Raw genomic sequence first — 19,362 nt, forward strand, 5'->3', positions numbered from 1 at the left:
GGAGGTTCAGAACCAAGGGCTCTGATAGAGGTGCCAGCCTGGCTCTGGAAAACTGGACAAACTTCTCTCTGGCCAGGTTCTAGTTGTGACCTCAAGTGTGTGTCAAACAGAGCCAAGGCTGTTGGCTAATGTGATACACAAACTGCAGATGGGGCATGATCCCACTTACAGTGTGCAGTAACAAGGGCTGGAGGGCTGTGGTGCAGAGGTCCCAATCCGCTCCCTCCTAATGCTTCCTGGGCAGTAGCAGGTGATAGCTAGTCCTAGGGCCCCTGGCAGCCACAGGGGAAGCTCAGGTGGCATTCCTGGTTGCTTGTTTTGGTCTGGCTCAGCCATGGCTGCTGAATGAACCAGTGAATGAAAGTGCTCTCTGTCTCTCCCTGTCATTTAGAAAGATTGGAAAGATAAACATGTCCACAGTGCTGATCCCTCATGTTGATAGAAAGGGCTTTTATTTTCTTTACAGTGTTGTGTGTTTTCTGAATTTTCTACAGAACCTTGAAGACACAAGTCACAAAAATGCCCCTCAAGGTAATGCCCACCTGCTCTTCTGGCCACACTGGCCTCCTGCGGAGCAATAGGCAGCTTGGGCAGTTTCTCCCTGCATGGGCACAGGCTGCTAAGGGGCTCTGCTCTCTCCTGGCTCTGTGCAGATGCTGGCCTGAGGCGGGCTCCAGAGGGCCCCAGGCCTGTTCTGTATGCTCGGTCCAGATGGCCAAGGGCAGCTGGCAGCCTTCAAGGGGAGGGGGAATGTGCCTGGACATTCATGGGTACTGCTGGGGGGAGTTGGGGGCGGTTAATCATTAGGAAGGGCACATGAGGCTGGCAGCCTGGGAGTCGACTCCCCAGGGCCCCCCGCTCCCACCTCCAGCTGGGTGCCTGGGTGGGCAGGACTGGTCAGCTGTCACTGTGCTCCATGGAAGGAGGGCACAGGGCTGAGACAGAGCTGGGAGATACCCTGGCCTCTTTGTGGATAAGGATGCAGGCAGCAACCTGGTAAAGGGACCTGGGAGGCTGCCGGGGAAGCGGCAGGAGGGTAGCCCACCCCCAGTCCCTGTCCCGGCTTCCTGCTGAGGGACACGGACTCAGGTGGGAGGGCAGGGCCTTTAATTGTATCCACAGAGACCGATGGGGGTGCCACGGTGGGTGGCTAGGTGTCTGTAGAATGGGAAGGAGAGGGTGGAAGTAGACAGGGCGAGAGGAGGAAGAGGAGGATAAAAAGGAGGAGGGCGGGCTGGGGGCGCTTCTCCGGCCTGCTGACCGCCACCCCAGCCGGCCTCCCCAACTTGGTCGTCTCAGGAGTGTCTCAGCTCCACCTCAGAGCCGAACTGGGGCCCGTGGTGGGGCTGGTGGAGGCTCTGGTAGCGGATGCTGAAGAGCCGCTGGGTGAGGCCCAGGCTGGCCACGAGCAGGGCGACGCCCAGGAAGAGCAGCACCCACTGGCCCACGCGGGCCTGCTGCGCGTCCAAGTTCATGCCCAGGAAGTTGACGCGGCCGGAATCCGGGAGGGAGCCTTCCGAGCGAGCTGGGCGAGGAAGCAAGGAGACAGGGCCGTGGTGGGCAAGGCGACGGCGGCTGGCCCGTGAGGTCTGGCTTCCCTGCACTTGCTGAGGTCACACTGCCACCTGCCTGGACTGGGGACGGGTGGGCTCAGGCCTGCGCAAGCTCAGGGGGCCGGCCCAGGGGCTGGAGGTGGGGCGGGTGGTGGTACCAGAGTTTGGCATCCAGGTGTACTGCGGCCAGCCCAGCTTCTCCCCATGCCGCCCGTTCTCAGTGAGGAGCCAGTCCATCAGCGGCTTGAAGTAGTTCATCATGGATGAGGCTGACATGTTGGGCTGGCCCGTGATCAGCTTCATGGCTTCTGGCCACGGCTTACTAAAGCCCAACTTCATGGCGTCCCTGGGGAGAAACCAAGTCAGAGGGCCATGGCCTTTCCTTCCCCATCCTGGTATCCACCCTCTTCCCTTCCCTTTGAGACTAGGAGGGCCCAAGTAGGGTAGGGGTGGTTGGGGAGAACCTGGGTCCTTTAGGGAGAAGGTGCGTTAAGCTTGGCACACACAGGCTCCTGTCGGGAGGCCGATGTGGGAGGGGCACCCAGAGCAGCCCCAGCGGAGGAAAGCAGGGTGGGGGTGGGGTCAGTCAAAGAGGCCCAGGAGACTCACGCCAGGCGCTTCCCTGCCTCCTTGGACTGATAGATGTCACACTTGTGCAGTGGGCCCTTGTGGCCGGCTGCCTGGCACAGCGCCTCATGGAACTGGAACTGGATGATGAAGCTGACAAAGTACCTGCCATGGAGGGAAGGGAAAGTGTTTGGGGACAGGGACAGCGCCAAGCCCTCCTGCCTCTGATGGTCACATGAGGCCCAGCAGAGTGGTGTGCAGTCATGATGTGGGGTGCAGCCCAGCTCCAATTCATGTCTCGCTGCCGTGCCTGTGTGGCTGCTCCCGAACCCCCAAGGCTGCCTTGTCATCTGAGAGGACCCTGGGAGCAGCTGCAGATGAGGACATATGAGGAGGGGCAGGTTGCTTCTGAGGCAGGGAGGTGCCTACAGCTTGGTGTCTGCCAGGAGAGGCCAGAGGTGGCAGAATGGGTCACACGGCAGGGAACCAGCCCAGACGACCCTATCCTAAGCGGCAGGCATTCCTGGGAAGAAATCCAACCTGGTCAAGGCCAGGACAGCATCGGTGTCTGGAGCCGACAGTAGGGAGTCTCTCTCTCACTTGGAGTGCTGGCGCAAGCCACGCCAACTCCCCTGGCACTTCCTACAACTGTCTGGCCCAGGCTGCTGGCCAGAGTGCAGATCGGCTTCTAGAGCAGCCAAGTCTCCTTGGCCCACCACTGCCTGGTTAATGTCCACGCTAAGCTCAAAACTAACTGTCCCAGAAACTACTCCAGCATGCCCATGGGTGGGGGTGGGGGCGGGAGCAGGGAACGAGGGTGAGGACCCTGCTTGGGTCCGGGGTGCCACCTCTGGAACACTGTGCAGATTAGGTCCATCCAAAGTGCCCCAGCGGCAAATCTGAGCCCCAGACTCTAGGAGACATGCCTCATTGCTCAGGATTGACTAGGGCCTGCTATCCTGCTAGAGCTGGAACGGAAGTGCAAGCGTGGTGGGCAGGAGCCCTGCCTCCACAGGAACCACGGACAGCGGGGACTAGAGATGGCCACAGCCTCCACGGCCCTCCTGGGGTGGCCCTCTCAGGCCCTCAACTCCTAGGAGCACTTGACACTTTATTCCGAGGTTGCCTCAGTTTCTAACCTTCCTGGAGGGAGGCCCTTTCTCCCACCCTCCTAGCTCTCAACAGGTGCCCTCCCATAGCATCTGGGAGGGAAGGGGTCCCCTGACCAGTTATGTCACAGCCGCCTGAGTCTCAAACCCAGTGACCATAGGAGGGTATGCCAAGAAGTTGGTCCTTGTGACCACCTGAGAAGTGGGCGGCACTGGTGAGGACTTGGGTGATCACAGACATGGGGAATTTGTTAAAGGAAATCAAGCAGTGGAGGGGAGGTTGAAACCCAGTCCTGTCTGCCCCAAGGGCCCCCCTTGCCCTGTTCCACATGCTGTAGCCATGCCCCTAATAACCTGCCTGCCAATCATTACCCTGAGTTTCATACACAAAGGGGCTTCTGGGCACAACTCAAATTTCACAACAGGCAATGTGTTCAAGACTACTACTAGGATCGCAACTTTGTTTTCAAGACAAAATGAAACAAAACGATCATGCTCAGGCCAGGTGTCATGGTTAATGTTAACTGCCCAGCAGTGGACCATTAGTTAGCAATTAGGTCGAGTTGCTGTTTTCAACTTTTTGGATGGTGGAGACCATTACAGAAAGGTCTGCAGAAGCAGTGCCATGGCAGTGAGGGGCCTGGGGATGGCGCCGCACAGGGCTGTCCTGGCTGGGATACAACATGCAGCTGCACACCCTACCTGCTCGGGGTGCACCTGCTCCCCCCCAACTCCTACCTGATGTAAGGCACACTGGAAGGAATGTGGAACTTGGCCCCTGGGTCGAAGTCACCTTGAGACCTGGGTACTGGTGGGCAGAGGCCCTGGTACTTCAGCCTGTTGGTGGGGGGAAGATACATTGGAGGGAGAGTTTGGAAACAACTGAGCCAGAGGAGGCATTTTTTGACTGGAAGAATAGTTTTTGGACTTGGGGTCACATCCTTATTTCTCCAGGCTAAGTAACAGCCACCTCGTATAACTCCATCACTCACAAATACACACGCATTCAACGTCACAGGCAAACACAGGCATCAGCACACACACATAGGCTTCGTACAGACACCTTCATATGCATACATCATGCGCACAGACCTGGACACCTTGCACACACACACACACCTGAGGCTCCACCACTCCTGATTGTAGTTCTCCTTGGTGATGCTCCCGTCAAACACTCGCCAGCGCCACTGGTCGACGAGGTAGCTGAAGGGGATAAAGGCGATCTTGTCGAGTGCCATCTTCATAAGAAAGTTGATGTCATGTTCTGTCAAGGGAATGGGGCTGCGTCTCAGGCTGCTTATTGGACCCTACAAGTGCAGCCCTGATGCGTGATGGTGGAGGAGGGAGCAGATGTAGCACCTCTTTGGGCCCTGACCTGGCTGTGGGGTGGCCCGTGTGTCTTCCTGCCCCAGGCTCCCTTCCACCATCCCCAACCAGTCCCATGGGCCACCAATTGCACCCTGCCCTCCTTCCCGGGGTGCTGCCCCTTGTCAGCCCTCCACCCGCTAGGGCTTCCCACTTCCCTCACCGTAGCCACCGCCCTCACTGTCCAGCAGGTTGATGCTGTGCAGGTGCTTGGGTGTGGACACCGAGAGGGCCAACACGTCCCCCATGGCTTCATGAAAGCCAGGGTTGGCGCCCTCCCGCAACGCCACAGGCAAATGCTTGTACTGCATGAAGTATTGGATGTGGCCCATCTCGTGGTGAGCCACGATCAGCTCTTCCATGTTCACCGTGGTGCACTGCTTAATCCTGCACACAAGGGGAGGGCGAGGGTGTTGGCAGACAATGAGGAGCCAGGAGGCAGAGGGGCCACACATGGAGCTGAGCTCAGCTAGGTCGTGTATGTAGGGAGCACATCATGTGGGAAGGTGGGGGAGGGGAGACCGAGTGGGCCCGAGAAAAATGGAAGGTGGTGACTGGAAGGTCCCCGAGGTCACTGTAGCCACTCCTCTGTGTCTGATTTTCCTCAGCTGCTCCAGTCCACACCACCTGCCATGCTCTGACTGCATAAGGTATTGGCTCCAGTGGCACATACACACACAGCTGTGGTTTTTCTAGAAGGACTGTGTCCTGTGGTTGCCCACACACAAATCCATTTCTCCAACATTGAAGCTTCTAGAGGCACACATCATGTCCAAGATGTTCTGCAGCTTGCAAGCCCAACACTGCCAAGCAGGTGCAGATATACCCATAGGATTCCACAGCAGCAGCCGGCCCACAGCTACCTGGGATGGAAACATTCACCCCCTCTGTTGAGCTTCATCTCTCCTCCAAGTATTATGTATGTTTGTATGCATGTATCTGTCTAGTATGTGATGAGACAGAGAGAGGAGACAGAGATCTTCCAGCCACTGGTTCACTTCGTATATGCTCCCAACAGCTAAAGGTGGCCAGGCCAGAACTAGGAGTCGGGAACTCCATACAGGACTCTCCCATGTGGCAGCAGGGAGCCAAGTGCTTCAGCACTGGTCTGCTAGCTCCTGGGGACGTTAGCAGGAAGCTAGACTGGAAGTAGAGGCAGGAGACTGAAACCCCAGCAGTGCCTTACACCCATGGTCCCAGGCCAGCGTCTGCTCCCATGTTTCTATCAGTCTCATCAGAGAAGGGAATGAATTGCCCAGTAGCCTGGTCGGCTAGATATTAGGTTCCAGCAAAGAGCCCATGAGAGCTCCCACCCCTGAGACTCAGTCTGCTCTCAGCCCTGCTGCTGCCACCCAGGGGACCCCGTCAGTCTGGGTGTCTTCATCGCTTCTTCTGATAAGTGGAGTCTTTTTTCCCTTTGTGGATTCTCAGTTGGGCTCAGGACTCTCACTTTTAGCCAATGCAACCTGACAGAAGTGACTTGGGTGGCTTTGAAGTTAGCCTCTAAAACAGACAGCTGCTTCTGCCTTCACTCTGGTGTTCCTTGGGGAAGAGGGGGAGTCAGCTAGGAGGGTACTGGCTGCTCATGCTGCTGGAATGGAGGAGGGGAGTTAGAAACCCAAGCCAGCCTGAGAGCAGTACACACGGACCACCCCATTCTCCGCAGCTGGACCCAGACACTCCATGCATGAGACCAGCCCTAACCTTCTTCCCCAGCACACCCTATGGGGGAGACAGTCCAAGGAACCCAGCTGATAGCCAGAACCAAGGCTGAGTCATCCCATCCCCTACAACAACTCCAATGGAGGTCTCCACCATTGCGGGGCAGGGCTGGGCCACTTCCACTGGATACCTGACCCATGCGATCACAAGCAGGCTCACTCACTTACTTTAGATCTCAAGTTGTGGGAATGGTGTTTTAAGCAATGCTAGCTAACTGAACGTCAGGCACCAGGAAATGGCTTCTGAGCATTTGCTCACAAGGGGCTGGGGCCTTGTTGACTGCAGCTCAGGAGACCCTCATGTGGTCAGCCAGAAGCCGATGGCTAAGCTGGAGCTGAATCCCTGCTTCTTGACCCTCGGGCCCCCCTGGTTCCTCTCTGCTCACTCTGGCTGCAAGTGCAGGATGGGCTCGCAGGTCCAGTGCTCAGACCTGAAGTCCTTGCCGTTGTAGAAGTCCCAGGCCGAAGCGTGGCACACCACCTCCCGCCCATCCTTTGGCTTCTCCAGCATCGACTTGTTCCAGAACTCGGGCGGCACGGGCAGCAGCCCCAGGGAGGTGAAGAAATCATCTGCTTCCTTGAACATCCTTTTGGGGGTCCAGCCCTGCAAACAGAGGTAGTGCTGCCCACGCTGGGGGCTGATCTGGCCCCAGACGGGAACTGCGAGAGATTAAGCTGGAGGAGGTCAGAGGGCCCTCTCCTGGTCCCAGGGAGGCACCCCCACCCACGGAGGAGGACCCTTGAGCATACCTGCTTGATCATGGCCTCAGTGGCATCCATCATGGAGGCTGAAGGGAAGGGCACTACCAGGTCGTAGATGTTGGACCAGGTCTGCGCCCACATGTTCCCTGGGGGAGGGGAGAGCAGGCAGAGGGAACTGGCTCAGTGCCACCTGGCAAGAGCAGGGGGTCAGATTCTAGTGCTGCCAATCCCAGGGGTGTCGCTTGGCCTTTATTGTCTACACTGGATACACGGCATCTTCAGCCTGCCACGTGCAGCCCTCAAGGTCACTGCTAACTCTACTGTCATCAAGGGACCAAGGTAGCCTTCACTGTCTGCGTGCAGTTAGACCAATGTGACCATGGCTGCCACTCACTGAGCATCCAGCCAGGTCTCGACTAACTTGTATTTCACCACAAAATAGATTCCAGAGAGGTCAGGAGCCCCCCGGCAGGCTGCAGCCGTGACCAGCCCCTGCCATGCTCCCTGAGGACAGCTCATGCAGCCATGGGTGGTCAGTCACTCCAGCAAGGGCCAACTATCTCCCTCAGGAAGCGGCGGTGCATCTGCACTTCTGGAAAAGAATGAACTAAGCAAGAGGCTGTGACCCCAAACGAGTGGCTGGCTCGGAAGTGGAGCTGAGGCCAGAGTTACCAGTTGCCGGGGAAGGTCAGGCTTCGCTGACTCAGGGAGGAGTCTAGTGGCATGTCAGTGAGAACAGGGATGGCGGAACTGACTCCTCCTCCCTCAATGAGGGATGACTTCTAGGCCCCAGCTCAGCCATGTGCCACCCTGTGCAACTGAGCAAGGGTCGGTGTCCCTCACTCACTGAGCTCATGTCTGCTCTCTGGTCTCACCAGACAGAGGTCAAAGCAGGCTGGCCTCTGGGTCTGCAGCAACTCCCCCGGGCCTAGTGGGAAGTAGGCCCACACCAGAGGTAGCTTCTGGAGTCCCCTCTGTGATTTCAAAACAGCCTGTGACCCTACCTGGCCTCTCTGCTTACAACATAGCCTGTGTTTCTAATGGCCCAACAGGGACAGAAAACCCGGGGCACTTACTTTGCTGCAGTTCCCACTGTCCCTCTGGTCTTCCACTGCACCTGTCCCATGCGCTCAGGATAGTGAGTTTATGACCTTAGAAAACTTGGCATCCAGCACCTGCCCTCAACCATGCTCTCCACACACACTTCTTCATCCCGTTGCCCTTGGTCTGTTCACAGTGTCCGTCCTCTATGCCTTTCCTCCCCTCCCAGCTGGCAAAACTGTTCCTCTTCCAAGGCTGCGCCCTCAGCAGGCTCCCACGCCCACTGCTGGTCCCTTCCTCAGGCACCTATGAGTTACCACTTATGATGCTGTCCCCTGCTCCCAGCCCCGCCAGCCCTCAGATCATGAACTTCTCCTTCTATCCACTAGGGTGTTGCATCATGTGGCTCTGCACCTGACCTGGCTCCAAATGCTAACAGGAGGTCCCCAACCCAGCCCTGCCCCTCTCTGGCTGTGACACCCAGCCCAGTCATTCTGTTAGCTAGTTCCCCAACTCGTGCCCTCACCGAGCAGGTGGGCAGGAATGGGGCCTTCCAGGTTGATATGCTGGGCTCCATAGTGGTGGTGCAGGGCACGGCGCACATAGGCATGCAAGTTCAAGTACAGCGGCTGCAACTCCTGCAACAGCTGCTCCAAGTCTTGCTCCAGGGTTGGCATCTCGTACATGGACCTCCAGGAGTCCCCTGCATCCTTGTAGCCTGCAGGGGAAACATGGCCTAGCTCCCTGAACACCAGGTCATCTTCCTGGCCCATCTTCCCTGCCTTTGCCAAGGACCCATCTTTCCCCAGGCTCAGGATCTCTGAGCTCCTCCCTGCAGAACACAAAGGGGCTGGGGAGCAGACAGGGGCTCCCAGGTAGTTCTGAGCAGTGGTCCCGGGCCAAAGGACTCACCATTGAGCTGGGCAGCCTTGTTGGTGAACTCCACGTATTTTGGGAAGTATGGGAGGATGGCTCTCCCCACCTGGTCCCGCCAGCCCTTCCATACCCATAACAGCTCGTCATATTTCCGAGATGTGGCCATGAGGTTTGTCAGATCTGCAGTGGGATGGGGGAGGGAGGACAAGTTTGCAAGACTTGTGCCCCGCCCCTCAGTCCTTGGCTCATATCCCAACTGCTTCTAAAGGAATCTCAGAGTTGAACAAAATACTGTGGGTAAGGAGATAGCGAGGCTGGTGCTGAATGGGGACAGTGGATGCTGGCCACCGGGACCTCCCAGGTGCCCTGCCCATCTCAGACAACTGCAGGGTCAGCAGCTCTGTGAGTACCACAAGTCAGCTTGTTACGTGCCTGGGTCCCCCACGCCTGGCAGGAAGCACTGGGCTCCCCATGTTGACCCCTTGGCTTACAGCTCAAAAGCCCTGTATTCTCTTCTTCTCCCTTCCTCTGGCTATAATAACCCTGGACCCGTCTCTTCCCTTTTCCAGAAGGTGGGGATGGTGGCGGCCCTCCCAGAGAGTGGCAAACAGGATCGGGAGGGCCCTGGGAAGGGGTGGATGTGGCACCCAGTGAACGGGGCATAAGAGCTGTGAAGACTGGGAGGGGATAATGAATCTTATGAGGTTATCAGGAGCCAAAAACCCTGGCCTCGTGTCCTGGGGAAGCTGCTCCGGGTGAGGAGCCCCCAACCCTAACATGGGGCGTCTTTGATGTCAGCCTGTGGTGTTGCCTGGGCAGTCTCCCTCCTTGGCCTGGCCCTGGCCTGAGATGAAGGAGGAAGAGGGTGCGAAGCTTATGGCAAATGCTCTCTCCCTTCTACTTGGGAATATGCAATGCAAGGGACCACCAGCCAGCAAGGTCTGCTTCTACACAGAAAGTAAATTGCATCCATTTCGCTTGGAAAAACAAATGCCTTCAGAGAGTTTAACACCACACCTGCTCTATGATTTGTCTTGCTCAAAGGTCTTAGCAGGTACATCGGGCTTGTGTTTTGGGTCAGTGACTTGCCAGCTCAGCCCCAGGTAGAGGGGCTATCTGGGGTACAAATGCTACACCCCTTTAATAGTCTCCACCATGGAGAGTACACGTGCATGCGCACACACACACACACACACACATCCTTGCGTGCGTACCCACATACACAACCTGTAAGCCAAGCCCTGGCCTGGGAAAGCTGGTTCTCCCTCCTGTTTATTTTCCATTTCCCTTTCTATTTGTCATTGTTCTAACGTGGGAGCTGGGCAGGGGGCCAGAAAGAGACCATTTCTGGGCGGAGATGTTTATGCCTCCAGCTCCCCAGCTCTTGAAGTGGAGGGCAGGGAGGGCGTCTGAGTGTCCAGGGTGAGTTCTTTCAAAGAGGAGGATCAAGAAGGGGTCAGTGGCACATTTTGGGGACAGTGGAATGTGGCAGCCATCCTGGCCCATTGCTGCCCGCAAGAAGAGGCAGTGAGCGTGGGTGGGGGGATACAGGACAGAAAGGGGAGGCCGTGAGCTGCCCTGGAAGAGGAGTGTGGGCCAGAGGCCTCCGGTTCTCCCAGCTTCTGGGTTCTAAGAGCCCCAGTGTAGGAGAACAGGAGGGACCAGAGGGGCCTGAGCAGGTCAGGGCAGCAAGACCAGGAGGCAGCACTGGCCCTGAGCAGGCAGAACTGCTGGGACAGACAGGCCATAAGCTCTCAGGTGTTGTGAACTCTCACAGGTCAGGGGAGCCCCGACATTCCCCTGGGGATTGCCCCGACCACCTGCCTGGCCTCCCTCTGCCTCCCAGGGGTGCTCTCACCGGGCTCCAGCTGCATACAAGGGCCGCCTGCCTGGCACACGTTGGCCACGCTATAAATGGTTTCCATTTTCAACAGGATCTGGTTGTACTGCAGTAGGGAAAGGTGCAGTGAGCAGGACTTCTCGGCCCCTGCCCACACCCCGCCCTCTTTTCTCCCTAGGAGTGGGGAGTGTGTGCCCCAAAGGGGCTACCTGTTTGGGGATTCTAAAGGTGCCTGTCCCCAGGGAAAAGGGCACAGCTGGATAAAGCAAGGACGAGGGGCCAGGCTGTGGGTGGGTTGGCTCCCCAATATGGAGGCATCTTTGCCCTGTAGGCCCTGCTGGCCACTGACCTCCTCCAGCTCCTTCATGGGTAGCACTGCCCGCTCCAGGTCCTGAACCTTCTTTATAATCCTCTTGCTGGTGGTGTTCTGGAAGTTGCTCACATCAAACTGTCTGGCCCAGGTGCCGTACTTGAAGGTGTGGTTGGCTAACTGCAGGTTTTTCTGCAGCTGAGGGCACAAGGGGACAGTGTCCCAGAGTGGCCTCTGGCAAGAGATGCCAGAGAGTGATGGGGGGATGCAGTGAGCAGGACAGGCAGGTGGTTTGAGCAAGTTGCCACCTCTGCCTACACTGTCCCTTTCATCTGGGACTGCACGGTCTGGCCCTGCATACAGGACCTGGCAGGTGCCGCAAGCCCAGCCCCCGGGCCTATCCTGGTGCTGAGGATGAGCCCTCCACGGGTCTGAAGGGCTGCTGGGATGAAGGCAGCCTGGCACCAGCTCTGTGGCCTCTCTCAGCCTCAGGGGTCTCTCTGTGGGATGAGGAGATGACCCCACCATCTTGCAAGGCTGCTGAGTTACAAAGTGCTGGGAATGGGGGTTGCAGTGTGGCAGATCTTTGAAACGACCCTTCCCTGGGTGACAGGGTGTGGGGAGGGGAGCAAGCCCTCACAGGGATGGGAAATGGGGCCTCTCCATCCTGCAAAGAACAATCTTGGCATTGCTTCTTCATATGCCAGTGAACCCCTTACTAGAGATTGATTGGGAGTGAAAAAATATGCTGTCCGGGCCTTGAGCACAAGCATTGTGTCTGGCTTTAAACCCAGCCATGGGCTTCTCTGCATCTTCCGTGCACACCTGCACAGCAGTGGTGGAGGGGGCTCCTACCAGAATCTTGCTGGCCTCTGTGGTGATGTTGGTGTTGTAGTTCCAGTTGGCCTCGGCGAACTCGTTCCACACCACCTGGGACGTGCGGTCATACTCCTCCACGAACCGGCCAGCCTCGGCCTCATCAGTCACCAGGTCTGTAGGACACAGTGGCAAGAAGCGGGGGTGTGTGCCCTTTCTCTTCCCAGCCTGGTCCTCCAGGAGCCATCCCCCATCCCTGCCTGCTGCTCCACTTCCTCCCTGCCCTCCAGCCCCCTGGCCCAACCCTATCCCCTCTCCGGCAGGTCCCACTTGGGCTCTGAGTTGTCTGATGGGCTTTGGCCTGGAGGGTCGTTGCCTGGCTGTTGTTGGTCGTTGCCTGGCTGTTGTTGGTTGTTGCCTGGCTGTTGTTGGTTGTTGCCTGGCTGATGGTGGTCAGCTGGCTGGTGGTCCTTTGGCGGGCTGTCACCTGCCGTGCCGCCACCTGGCTGGGGGCCAGCCAGGAGTGCCCACAGCAGAGCAGTAGGAAGAAGAGGCTGGGCAGTCCTGGTGCAGCCCAACCTTGGCCCATGGCCGCTGGAAAGTAGAGCCCTGCAGCCTCCCCAACCCCCCTACACCCTGGCCAATAAGAGCAGAGCCTGCAGTGTGACCTCACAGAGAGCAGTGCGCCTGGCTAGCCTGTCCCTGGGGGCCCTTGGATGTGGCCCAGTGCAAGGCCATGCTGGTGGGAAGGAGCTGACCCAGAACCTGGGGTCTGGGCCCCCACTCTCCCTTGGTGGGCTTTACCGATGCCTTCTGGGTAGTTGCTGGGTAGCGGGGGGCGCCACTGGTATTCAGGCCAACCCAGGACCTCGCCATTGCGCTTGTTCTGTTCCTGTAGCCACCTGCTGACAGGCTGGAAGTATTCGAGCAGCGGCTGAGCATTCAGGGCCTCAGAGCCCACCATGGCCTTCAGTACCTCCTGCCAGGGCCTGGAGCAGCCTGCCTGCAGCAGCTCCCTGTTGGGCACAGCAGGCACCAGGACTCAGGGCTGCACCAAAGTCCCCCACCTGCCCAAGCCCCAGCTGCTTATACCCTCCCTGGACTAGAAGAATCTCCGCAATAAGACTCCGGGGCTTGAGATTTTGTGAGCATCGCAGGGGGCGTGTGTCTCACCCCATGCCAGGCAATAAATATTTGATAAAAGCCAGAGTGGGGGACAGAACAAGAGTGAGCAAGCGAGAGAGACGGGGGTGGGGGTGGAGGAGGAATGTGGCTAACATCACTCCAGCCCCCTGAGCTCCCACCCAAGTGCCAGCTGCCCCGACATGCCCTTCCTTTCCTGCCACATACTTGAGCTTGGCCCCTGCCCGGGTGGACTGGTAGATGTCACACTGATGCAGGGGACCCTGGTGGCCGGCCTCCTTGCAGAGGGCTTGATGAAACTGGAACTGCAGGATGAAACTCACAAAGTACCTGCAAGGTACACTGTGCGGGTCAGCAGCAGGGGGTCCCTGGTCTAGGTACTACCCAGCACCCTAAAAGCATGCATCAGGGAGAACTGAGCCCAGCTCCGGGGAAGGGAGGGGGACCCCGTGAATGGGGCAGCTGAGATTGCCTGCAGCGGGAGGCAACTACAGCTGGGACAAGGCGAGGTGAGGAGGCAACGGTACCTGATGTACGGTGTCACATTCGGGACATGAAACTTAGCTCCGGCATCAAAGTGGGTTTCATTCCGCACAACTGGAGGGCAGATGCCCTGATACTTGGTTCTGGAAGAGGATGGTAAACCCAATGTAGGGCCTCCCACTTAATGCTTTGCAGGGAAGGCCATTGCACAAGGGCACCTTTCCCCAGCCTGGGGGAAGACTTCCTGGAGGAGAGATTTTAAGCAGGAATGGAGAAAGGGAATGGGAAAAACCAGTTGAGGGAGGGATGAGAACTGACTGGGGCAGGAAGTACCCCCCTTCTCACCGAAGGTACCACCAGTCAAAGTTGTAGCGGGAAGGGGGCGTCTTCCCACTGAAGACCCCCCAGCGCCACTGGTCCACCAAGTAGCCAAAAGGCAGGAAGGCAATTTTTTCCAGAGCCATCTTCAGCAGGTAATTGATGTCACTTTCTGCAGGACACAAGAGAGTCATCAGAGGGAGGAGGGAGCATGGCTAGGAGAGGGTGGGTCAGGGAGGACCTCAGGAGTGAGCCAGGGCAGCCGTGAAGCCCCACCTTGGAGATGGGAGGCCTTGATTGGGGGAACATCCTGTGGGGTGTGAGGGCTGGGAGCACCTTGTGGGTCATGGCAGATCCTCCCTCAACCCCGCCGACCTGACCCTGCCTGCTGGGGGCGGCGCCTGGGAGAAGCCCCACGGGGCCTTCTCCGCCCTCCCACACCTGTGTCATTGATGACGTGGTCTAGCAGGCCGATCTTGTGCAGGTGTGCTGGAGTGGACACCGAGAGTGCCAACACATCCCCGATGGCCTCGTGGAAGCCAGGGTTGGCACCTCGGCGCAGGGAGACAGGCTGCTCTTTGTACTGCAGGTAGTACTGCACGTGGCCCATCTCGTGGTGCACCGTGGACAGCTGGTCCATCGTGACCCGCGTGCACTGCTTAATCCTGGGGTGTGCACAGGGCGAGGGTGATGGTGGGGGACACAGCAGCCTTGGGGAGGCTGGCCTCTGAGGGACAAAAGGACCAACAGGGAGACTGCCCAGGGCTCGAAGAACTGGGCAGAACAAGCCAACCCTTCCCCCTGGCCCTGCCTACCTCCTCTCCAGGCTACAGAGCTGGCACCTTGGGCAGGCTGCCAGGGAGGGTGGCCTCATGGGCTCATGGGTAGAACTGCCTTGGTGTGGACCAGTCCTGACCCACTGCCACGCAGGGGCAGACAGAGGCAGGCCTGGGACATTGCCTGCCTCGGGGCCAACCCCCACCCCCTCCCAGAGCCCCTGTGGGTGGGCGGTCAGGACCTGAAGTCCTTCCTGTTGTAGAAGTCCCAGGCCGAGGCATGGCACACCACCTCCCGCCCGTCTGTTGGCTTCTCCAGCATTGACTCTGCCCAGAACTCGGGTGGCATGGGCAGCAGCCCCAGGGAGGTGAAGAATTCCTCGGCCGCCCGGAACATGCTTGTGGCGTTCCAGCCCTGGTGAGGGTAGAGCGGGGGAGGGGAGATGGGTCAGGGGCCAGCTGCCAGGAGCCTGTTCTGGCTGTCCTGAGGCAGATCTGAGGTTTTCACACCCTCCAACTCAGAGCAGCTCCCTGCCAGGGAAGGGCATCCCTGCCCTGTGCCGCCCCCTTCCTACAGGTGCTCTCACCTTCCCCACCCGTGGGTTGTCATCAGTGAGCATGGCTGGTGGGGCTTGCCTCTCTCCCAGCCACAGATCCCAGCTTGCTGCTCATTCTCTCGCTATTGCAGGATCTGGCCCTACGGCACCTGCCAGCCCATGTGCCCCTTCCTGCCTCTCCCCACCTGCAGCTCACCTTCTGCACCATGGTGCTGGTGACGTCCAGGTTGGGCTTGTCTGGGAAGGGCACCACCATGTCGTAGATGCTTTCCCAGCTCTGGGCCCACATGTTCCCTGCACGGAAGGTGAGAAGGCACCTAGGTGAGGCAGCTAGGCTCACTGCCCCAGGGGCAGTGAGTAGAGGGGCTCTATCTGGTGGTAGAGGCGCTCCAACTCTTCCTCAAAGGTGGGTGCATCGTACCAGGAGCGCCAGTAGGCCCCTGTGTCCGAGAAGCCTGGCGGAGGTGGGGCGGGGGCCAAGGCCACCATGGGCCTTGGGATGGGATACTGCTTGGGTCCCATCCCGCTGTGCTGCAGCCTGGGAGACAGGCACAGAGCTGACCACCTCTGAGTCCCTTTCCCTCTGGGCCTGCAGCCGAAAGTCCCTTTACCAGCTCCTGGACAGCAGGGTCACCTCAAAGCCCGAAGCCCTGGGGTGCTCATCCTTGAAGTGGGAATAACAACATCACTGATTGGTGGGGTGGGGTGGTGGAGCCAAGCCTCTGGGCTCTTGTGTGTGGAAGTGACCCACCTTTCCGCACCCAAAGCACCTCCTGGTCCCGGGCCTCCCAGTGACCCACACATGTGCATGTAGGGGCTGCGTCAGGTCCTTACCCAGCAGGTGAGCGGGGATGGGTCCTCTGAGGTTGATGAATCTGTCCCCGTAGCGGCGGTGCAGTGCTCGCCGGACATAAGCATGCAGGTTCAGGTAGAGGGGCTCTATCTGGTGGTAGAGGCGCTCCAACTCTTCCTCAAAGGTGGGTGCATCGTACCAGGAGCGCCAGTAGGCCCCTGTGTCCGAGAAGCCTGGCGGAGGTGGGGCGGGGGCCAAGGAGCTCAGGCACCAGGCTCAGGGCCTCCGCCAAGGAGCCCAGGCGCCAAGCTTAGGGCCTGCGCCACGCCCGGCTACGACTTGGCGGCTGGCCTGGCTCCAGTGAAGGGTGCTGTGGGGGTGGCTGCTCCACAAACCCATTCAATGTGCTCTGAAGAGCACCAGCGGTGAAGGGGAGCAGTGCACGGGCGGGCGTGGGGCCAGGGCCACAGCAGCAGCAGGGGCGTGGCAGGGTAGGAAGGCAGCCTGGCTGTGGGCCCACGCAAGACCTGCAGCCAGCTATGGGATCATCACACAGCTGCTCTGGCCTGGGAGGGCCGGCAGCAGAGAGCAAGCTGGGAGGCTGGGAAGCGCACTTCCCAGCTGGGGGGCAAGCGTGCTCACCGTCCTGCCTGTAGGCCTCGTTGCTGAGGGCTGTGAAGTCCTGGTAGAGGGGTTTCAGTGGGATGCCCACGGCATCGTGCCAGCCCTCCCAGGCAAACAGCAGCATGGCATAGTTTCGCGAGGAGGCCAGGATGTCGCTGAGGTCTGAGACATGCATGTGCAGGCTGTTAGGAGACTTCTGAGTCCTGGGTCTGCAGTAGCCTTCCTCAGATCCCCACCATGGTCCTGGCCACTCCCATGAGCTCCCCAAGGCCAAGGACCACCCGCAGGCTGGGTAGGAAGGGGCTGGGAGCTACAAAGCAAGCCCCCAGGCAGGGCCCAGGCCCCAGGGAAGTGATGTCTCTGCAGCGGGACACCAAGCTGGGCTAAAACCCAGGCAGATGCTTCATGGATGCCCGCAGAGTGACTGACCTCACACCTGCTTCCCAAGTGGGCACTGGCAGGGTAGAGGAAGCTGACAGGAAGGCCAAGGTGGTGGGACAGGCAAAGGCCCACACGCAGGGCACCACGCGCAGGGCACCACACGTAGGTCAATACCCTCGCCACGGATAAACACACCATTCTAGGCACAGTGTGGTGAAGGGGGAGGGCCCAGCCACTGAGGCAAAGATGGCACTATACCTGGATCCAGGGACCAGCAGGTGGCAGTCCCGTTGGGGAAGCAGACTTTGCCGGTGGAGTATATGGCACTCATGTTGCTTAGCAGGGAGTTGTACTGGTGGGGTACACACAAGGAGGTGTGAGTGGCCAGTGCCCGGGAGGTGACCCACATTCATCCTCGTTGAGGGGACAGGAGACTGCGGGAGGAGCTGAGGCTTAGGCAAGGTCATTTTGTAGCACCAAGGACTCCTGGAATCCTAAGACACCAATCCCCATTCCACACAGGGCGGCTGGGGAGCACGAACAAGTGTGCTTCCAGAGTTAGGGATGAGGCAGGCTGGGTCCGGCAGGCACTGCCCTCTGGTCCTCGGGCCTTGCAGCCTCCTCTACCCCTCACATCCTTTTCAAGGAAACTCAAAAAGCTAAGCAGCCTGGCCTACGGGAGGGAGCTGGACTGGCTCCCGTGCCCATGACTGCTTTAGCAGAAAGTAGCTTCTTCTCCCTGCCTTTCCCCTCTCCAAGGAAAACCAGTGTTCTAGCAGCCACTTTCCGAGCACCCAGGGAACACAGGGCCTGTCTCTCCCTGCTGGAGGCATCCCGCCCCTCTCCAGTCCTGCCTCCTCCCCCATGGCCTACCTGCTGCCGCTTGGCCAGGGGCAGATTGGCAGGGCCCAGCGTGCGCACGGCCCGGATGACCCTGCGCAGCTCCGGGTCGCTGAAGTTCTGCCAGACGGACTCATAGAGCTCCTTGGCCTTGTGGCCCCAGGCCTCAACAAACTCTTGGCTAAGCAGGGCTTCCTCCTCCTGTGGGCACAGGAGGGAGGGGAGGGCCTCAGGCGAGCCCACCCAGGACGTCTAGGCCCCTGGCCCAGGAGACTGGAGCCCGCGGGAGCTGCTATCCCCACCTCTCCCCATCCTCTACGCGCACGAAGGGGATGGGCCTCAGCAAAGCGAAGGAGCGCGACAAAGTGGAAGAGACGCAGGCCCAGGGTCAAGGGCTGGACAGTGGAGGGCCTCGAGAAGAACGGCGTCAGGCAGCAGTGGGCAGAGAGGGGCCTCCTTCGCCACGACGACGTTGTCCAGCCCGGGGTCCCAGCCTTCTCCCCATCCTGGGCCGAGCTTCCCCAGGCACCCTCGAGCTGGGCACCGCGTCCTGCCCGACGGGGCGCGGTAGCCGGGACTCCCGGTGGAGGGGCCCGGGTCCGGGGCGCGTGTCCGCCCGTGCGCTGGCCGCGGGGCTGTGATTGGCCGCCGTCCCGCCCCGCCCCGCCCCGCCCGGCCGGGCGTCCCACCTGGCGCCGAACGTTCTCCGCGGTGATGTTGGTGTCGTGCGCCCAGCTGGCCGCCGTGCTCCGGAACAGCACCTGCTCGGCGCTCGAGTTGTAGCTGCGCGCGAAAAGCTGCGCGCCGGCCTCGTCCGCGGTGAAGTTGCCGGGCAGCAGCGCAGGGTCCAGCGTCAGGGCAGCGGGAGGCGGTTGCTGCAGTAGCAGCAGCAGCAGCAGCAGCAGCAGGAATAGCAGTGGCGACGGCCTCGACCCCCGGCGGCCCGGCGTGGCCCCCATGGCGCGGTGCGTGGCGCTGCCTCCTCCCGAGCCGCGTCTGCCCTGAGGATTATAAAACCCCGCCGCCTTCCGACACACCCCCAGCTCCCCGCCCCGCCGCGCTTCCTCTGCCGCTCCAAAGTCCCCGGCCTCGCGGGGCCGCACCGAGCGGGCGGGGGCGCGGGCCGGGGTAGGGCTGGGCCAGGCTCCGCGACTCCCGGGAGCGGAAAGCGGTACCCCCGGCTCGTCCACGGCCTGGCCCGCGGTGTCTTCTCCGGGCTGTCAGCCGCCGGGCGCCGGCAGTCCCTCGGCTGGCGGGCTCCGCTCCCCTCGGCGGCCTAACCTCCCCAGGCTTGTCCGCCCCGGAGAGACCAGGCGAGCATGGAAGCGGTCCGTAGGCGCTGCGAGCGCGGCGGGGCCGGGGCTGGTGCGGCCTCTGCCAGGCCGTGGCGGGGGCGCCTGCGCGGGGCGGGGGGCGGGCAGGTGACTCGGCCTCCTGGGGTGAGTGCTGCCGGGGCCTAGCCGCGGCTCACCTGGGGCTTGGGGGGGAGGACAGTGGGTTCCCGGAAAGAGGGCAGAATGGAGGGGCTTATCTGGGAGCAGGAGCCT

The 19,362-nt window shown here is 60.0% G+C and overlaps 1 protein-coding gene across 2 annotated transcripts; it reads right to left on the reverse strand.

Annotated features, from left to right (window-relative positions):
• Nucleotides 1–1,090: 1,090 nt before the first annotated feature.
• LOC101533604 (angiotensin-converting enzyme) lies at nt 1,091–18,789 on the reverse strand. Of its 2 annotated transcripts, XM_004597262.2 has the most exons (25): nt 18,505–18,789; nt 17,849–18,016; nt 17,234–17,327; nt 16,613–16,756; nt 16,012–16,203; nt 15,374–15,471; nt 14,863–15,035; nt 14,286–14,509; nt 13,872–14,016; nt 13,571–13,669; nt 13,251–13,373; nt 12,705–12,916; nt 11,940–12,076; nt 11,124–11,282; nt 10,793–10,880; nt 8,971–9,114; nt 8,585–8,776; nt 7,066–7,163; nt 6,747–6,919; nt 4,758–4,981; nt 4,349–4,493; nt 3,968–4,066; nt 2,163–2,285; nt 1,712–1,899; nt 1,091–1,525 (listed from the first exon to the last, which is right to left on the reverse strand). In XM_004597262.2, the coding sequence occupies exons 1-25, from the start codon at nt 18,772–18,774 to the stop codon at nt 1,296–1,298; spliced, it is 3,942 nt and encodes a 1,313-aa protein (XP_004597319.2). In that variant the 5' UTR covers nt 18,775–18,789; the 3' UTR covers nt 1,091–1,295. The 2 variants fall into 2 exon arrangements, with proteins under 2 accessions (XP_004597319.2, XP_058531299.1); XM_058675316.1 differs by lacking the exons at nt 12,705–12,916; nt 13,251–13,373; nt 13,571–13,669; ... (7 more) ...; nt 17,849–18,016; nt 18,505–18,789 and adding an exon at nt 12,231–12,535.
• Nucleotides 18,790–19,362: the final 573 nt, after the last annotated feature.

The sequence above is a fragment of the Ochotona princeps genome, chromosome 17, assembly GCF_030435755.1.
Source record: "Ochotona princeps isolate mOchPri1 chromosome 17, mOchPri1.hap1, whole genome shotgun sequence".
Taxonomy (NCBI): domain Eukaryota; kingdom Metazoa; phylum Chordata; class Mammalia; order Lagomorpha; family Ochotonidae; genus Ochotona; species Ochotona princeps.